Here is a 6,000-nt window from a genome sequence, read left to right as displayed (position 1 = left end):
ATCCATCCAACCATCCATCCATCCATCCATCCATCCATCCAACCATCCATCCATCCACCCATCCATCTATCCATCCCTCTTTCCATCCATCCATCCATCTATCCATCCATCCATCCAACCATCCATCCATCCAACCATTTATCCCTCTTTCCATCAATCCATCTATCCATCCATCCATCCAACCATCTATCCATCCATACAACCATCCATCCATCCATCCCTCTATCCATCCATCCATCTTTCCATCCAACCGTCCAACCATCCATCCATCCAACCATCCATCCAACCATCCATCCATACCTCTTTCCATCAATCCATCTATCCATCCAACGGTCCAACCTTCCATCCATCCAACCATCCATCCAACCATCCATACCTCTTTCCATCCATCTATCTATCCATCCATCCATCCAACCATCTATCCATCCATCTATCCATCCATCCATCCATCCAACCATCCATCCATCCATCCAAACATCCATCCAACCATCCATCCATCCATCCATCCAACCATCCATCCATCCACCCATCCATCTATCCATCCCTCTTTCCATCCATCCATCCATCTATCCATCCATCCATCCAACCATCCAACCATCCAACCATCTATCCATCCATCCATCCATCCAACCATCCATCCATACATCCAACCAACCATCCAACCATCCCACCATCCATCCATCCATCCATCCAACCTACCATCTCACCATCTATCCATCCATCCATCCAACCAAACATCCAACCATCCATCCATCCATCCATCCATCCAACCAACCATCCATCCAACCATCCATACCTCTTTCCATCCATCCATCTATCCATCCATCCATCCAACCATCTATCCATCCATCTGTCCATCCATCCATCCATCCAACCATCCAACTATCCAACCATCCATCCATGCATCCAACCATCCATCCATCCAACCATCCATCCATCTATCCATTCAACCATCCATCCATCCATCTATCCATCCAACCATCCAGCCATCCAACCATCTATCCAACCATCTATCCATCCATCCAACCATCCATCCATCCATCCATCCATCCAACCATCCATCCATACATCCAACCAACCATCCAACCATCCGTCCATCCAACCATCCAACCATCCCACCATCCATCCATCCATCCAACCAACCATCCAACCATCCATCCTACCATCCATCCATCCATCCATCCATCGAACCAACCATCCATCCATCTATCCATCCATCCAACCATCCATCCAACCATCCATCCATCCAGCCATCCATCCAACCATCCATCCATCCATATTCCTCCGCCAATCGGGGACCGGGTCGTGGGGGCAGCAGTCTAAGCAAAAATGCCCAGACTTCCATCGTCCTGGCACTCCCTCCAGCTCCTCTGGGGGGACTCTGAGGTGTTCCCAGACCAGCCAAGAGACGTAGTCTCTCCAGCGTGTCCTGGGTCTTACCCAGTGGCATGTCCCACTGGGCTACCGCCAAGTAGATGCCCGAGCGTCCTCAACTGGCTCCTCTGGATGTGGAGGAGAAGCGGTTCTACTCAGAGAGAGCTTTCCATGCGTGACAGAGCTCCTCCCCCTATCTCTAAGGGAGCGCCCAGCCACCCTACAGAGGAAGTTCATTTCATCCGCTTCTATTCAGGACCTGGTTGTTTGGGTCATGAGCTCTGGGTCATGACCATAGATGAGTAATGGAACAAAGATCAACCGGTAAATTCAGAGCTTTGCCTTCTGGCTCAGCTCTCTCTTCACCACAACGGACCGACACAGCGACCTCATAACTGCAGACGCTGCTCTGATCTGCCTGTCAATCTGATCTTCCCTCACTCGTGACCAAAACCCCAAGATATTAAAACTCCTCTACCTGGGACAGGGACACTCCACCCACCCAGATAGGGTAAACTCTCGTGATTTCAGGAGTGTTCAGTAATCAGGATGTGGAAATACTCGAGTCATCTAATCAGCAGCAAGCTGGTCAGGGAGGACTGGAAGACAGGCAGGGTTGGGGCTCTTAAGGACCAGGGTTGGCCATCCCTGACCTACAGTGGTGGACAAATTGTTGATACCCCTCAGTTAAAGACAGAAAGTCCACAATGTTCACTGAAATGACTTGAAACGTTCAAAAGTAACAATAAATGAAAATGTAATAAAAATTAAAGAATCAAAATGAGCCATTACTTTTGAGTTGTTGTTTAACTGAATTATTAAAAAAACAAACTAATGAAATAGGGCTGAACAAAAATGATGGTACTCATGACTTAATATTTTGTTGCTCAACCTTTTGAGGCAATCACTGCAATGAAACGGTTTCTGTATTTGTCAATGAGCCTTCTGCACCTGTCCACAGGTATTTTGGCCCCCTCCTCATGAACAAACTGCTCCAGTTGTCTCAGGTTTGACGGGTGTCTTCTCCAAATGGCATGTTTCAGCTCCTTCCACTGATGTTCAATGGGATTCAGATCTGGGCTCATAGGCCATTTCAGAATAGTCCAACACTTTTCTCTCAGCCATTCTTGGGGTTTCTGGCTGTGTGTTTTGGATGGTTGTCCTGTTGGAAGACCCATGACCCACTGAGACCCAGCTTTCTGACACTAGGCAGCACATTTCTACCCAGAATGCCTTGATAATCTGGAGATTTCATTTGACCTTCACAACTTCCAGACCTCCTGTGGCAGATGCAGCAAAGCAGCCCCAAACAGAACTGAGCCTCCTCCGTGTTTCACAGTAGGGACAGTGTTCTTTTGGTTGGATGCTTCATTTTTGAGTCTACCAACATAGAGCTGATGTGCCTTACCAAAAAGCTCCAGTTTTGTCTCATCTGTCCAAAGGACATTTTCCCAGAATGCATTTTTGCAAATTCCAGTCTGGCTTTTTGATGATTTCCTTTCTACAGTGGTGTCCTCCTTGGTCGTCTCCCATGAAGTCCACTCTGGCTCAAACAACCATGAATGGTGCGATCTGACACTGATGTAGCTTGATCTAGGAGTTCACCTTTAATGTCTTTGGAGGTTGTTCTGGGTTCTTTGGATACAGATCCAACTATCCGTCTCCTCAGTTTGTCATCAATGTTCCTCTTCCATCGTCCAGGGAGGTTGGCTACTGTCCCGTGGGTCTTAAACTTCTGGATAATATGTTCCACTGTGGTCACAGGAACTCCAAGCTGCTTAGAGATGGTTTTATAGCCTTTACCTTTACCATGTTAGTCTATAATTGTGTTTCTAATGTCCTGGGACAATTCTCTCCTTGGCTTTCTGTTGTCCATGTTCAGTGTGGTTCACATCTTTTCACCAAACAGCAACGTCACTATTTGTCTCCCTTTAAATAGGCAGACTGACTGATTCTGGGTTTGAAAACAGCTGTGATGTCAATTAAAGGACAAACCTGAGTTCATCATGACCCCCTGGACAATTAGTTTTCAGTCTTTTATGGAGGTACCATCATTTTAGTCCAGCCATATTTCACTAGTTTGTTTTTTTAAATAATTCTGTTAATCAGCAACTCAAAAGTAATGGCTGATTTTATTATTTATTTTTTAATAAATTTTCATTTATTGTTACTTTTGAACGTTTCAAGTCATTTCAGTGAACATTGTGGACATTGTCTTTAACTGAGGGGGACCAGTATTTTGTCCACCACTGTACATAGTCGTCTGCAAGCGGATGCATCAGAATGAAGCGGAGCACGGAGCTTGTGACCTGCCGATTGCAGTTTATACGTAACAACTACAAACTTTTTCAAATAGCAGCTTTTAGTCTGCTACTGACTCACCATAAAGATAAAAATTCAGAAATGACATTTTATATATACATATGTCATCCATTATCAGAAACATGCCACAAAAACATGAGGAAACACCAAAAACACCATTTTCATTGGAGTGAACAGGACAGTTGGGACTTAATGTTCTTTTACCACTTTTGTTGTTTGTCTTTATTAAAACTAATAACTACAAATAATGAAAATGTAAACCAGAGGTTTGGCAGCAGAAAAATCAACATAGTATTATATTTGTTTAGAGTGAAGCATAATTCCTCATATCTGTGAATTGTTGAACATTTATTGACAGTTTTCGTAAACCCAAATATCTGGGAACGAAAAACCGCTCATGTGATTAGAAGCTAATCTAACAGAAGAAAAACCAGTTCACTTGTACTTCAACAGCCTGGAAGTTCAGTGTGAATGTAGTTTTAGTCTTTATTTCTAAGCTACTTTAAAGCTGTACATTTAAATGTACATGTTGACTGTTTTTCAGGATGACATCAGCCTGATGAGAGAACTAAAACTGAATCATTATCGCTTTTCCATCTCCTGGCCCAGGATTTTACCCCGGGGAACGATAAGTAAACTGTTTGATTTTTATTTCTGTTTCTAGAAGCTGAATGTTATCCAGGCTTAAAAATTATTTTAGATCAATAATCTTTGTGTTTTTTGTAAAGTAAAAGTGAAATGTTTTGCACAGCTTGTGTGTTTTCTTTTTTTTTTTATCCAGCAAAAGCAGAGGTTGTCCTCCGCTTTGACCAACATGTGAAATCATCATCTCAGTATCTCAAGATTAATGCAGTTTAAGGCAGGAAAGTGGTTATTTGTGGTTGGTTTAGTGCATGTTTAGTGGTTAAGTCCATGTTTAGTGGTTTAGTCCATGTTTAGTGCTTTAGTCCGTGTTTAGTGGTTTAGTCCATGTTTAGTGATTTAGTCCGTGTTTAGTGGTTTAGTCCGCGTTTAGTGGTTTAGTCCGCGTTTAGTGGTTTAGTCCATGTTTAGTGATTTAGTCCGTGTTTAGTGGTTTAGTCCGCGTTTAGTGGTTTAGTCCGCGTTTAGTGGTTTAGTCCGTGTTTAGTGGTTTAGGCCGCGTTTAGTGGTTTAGTCCATGTTTAGTGGTTTAGTCCGTGTTTAGTGGTTTAGTCCATGTTTAGTGGTTTAGTCCGTGTTTAGTGGTTTAGTCCATGTTTAGTGGTTTTGTCCGTGTTTAGTGGTTTAGTCCATGTTTAGTGGTTTAGTCCGCGTTTAGTGGTTTGGTGCATGTTTAGTGGTTTAGTCCATGTTTAGTGGTTTAGTCCGTGTTTAGTGGTTTAGTCCATGATTAGTGGTTTAGTCCATGTTTAGTGGTTTAGTCCGTGTTTAGTGGTTTAGTGCACGTTTAGTGGTTTAGTCCGCGTTTAGTGGTTTAGTCCGTGTTTAGTGGTTTAGTCCACATTTAGTGTTTAGTGCACGTTTAGTGGTTTAGTCCATGTTTAGTGGTTTAGTCCGCGTTTAGTGGTTTAGTGCATGTTTAGTGGTTTAATCCACTTTTACAGGGTTTAGTCCACATTTAGTGGTTTAGTGCACGTTTAGTGGTTTAGTCCGTGTTTAGTGGTTTAGTCCGTGTTTAGTGGTTTAGTCCACATTTAGTGTTTAGTGCACGTTTAGTGGTTTAGTCCATGTTTAGTGGTTTAGTCCGCGTTTAGTGGTTTAGTCCGCGTTTAGTGGTTAAGTCCGCGTTTAGTGGTTTAGTGCATGTTTAGTGGTTTAGTCCATGTTTAGTGGTTTAGTCCGTGTTTAGTGGTTTAGTCCATGTTTAGTGGTTTAGTCCGTGTTTAGTGGTTTAGTCCATGTTTAGTGGTTTAGTCCGTGTTTAGTGGTTTAGTCCATGTTTAGTGGTTTAGTCCATGTTTAGTGGTTTAGTCCATGTTTAGTGGTTAAGTCCATGTTTAGTGGTTTAGTCCATGTTTAGTGCTTTAGTCCGTGTTTAGTGGTTTAGTCCATGTTTAGTGATTTAGTCCGTGTTTAGTGGTTTAGTCCGCGTTTAGTGGTTTAGTCCGCGTTTAGTGGTTTAGTCCGTGTTTAGTGGTTTAGGCCGCGTTTAGTGGTTTAGTCCATGTTTAGTGGTTTAGTCCGTGTTTAGTGGTTTAGTCCATGTTTAGTGGTTTAGTCCGTGTTTAGTGGTTTAGTCCATGTTTAGTGGTTTAGTCCGTGTTTAGTGGTTTAGTCCATGATTAGTGGTTTAGTCCATGTTTAGTGGTTTAGTCCGTGTTT

At 42.9% G+C, this 6,000-nt stretch overlaps 1 protein-coding gene across 3 annotated transcripts in view; it reads left to right on the top strand.

Annotated features, from left to right (window-relative positions):
- Positions 1-6,000, top strand: part of lctla (lactase-like a) — a 39,137-nt gene that overhangs the window by 21,329 nt on the left and 11,808 nt on the right. For all 3 annotated transcript variants that reach the window (XM_078944106.1, XM_078944105.1, XM_078944107.1), the window contains exon 4: positions 4,241-4,328. In XM_078944106.1, coding sequence (XP_078800232.1) covers positions 4,241-4,328 — 88 coding nt within the window. The remainder of the gene's footprint in view (positions 1-4,240; positions 4,329-6,000) is intronic.

Source organism: Oryzias latipes, chromosome 3 (genome assembly GCF_053564925.1).
Source record: "Oryzias latipes strain Hd-rR chromosome 3, Olatipes_Hd-rR_3.1".
Classification (NCBI taxonomy): domain Eukaryota; kingdom Metazoa; phylum Chordata; class Actinopteri; order Beloniformes; family Adrianichthyidae; genus Oryzias; species Oryzias latipes.
Note: the sequence above shows the minus strand (reverse complement) of the source record. Positions and strands in the feature narration are given on the sequence as shown.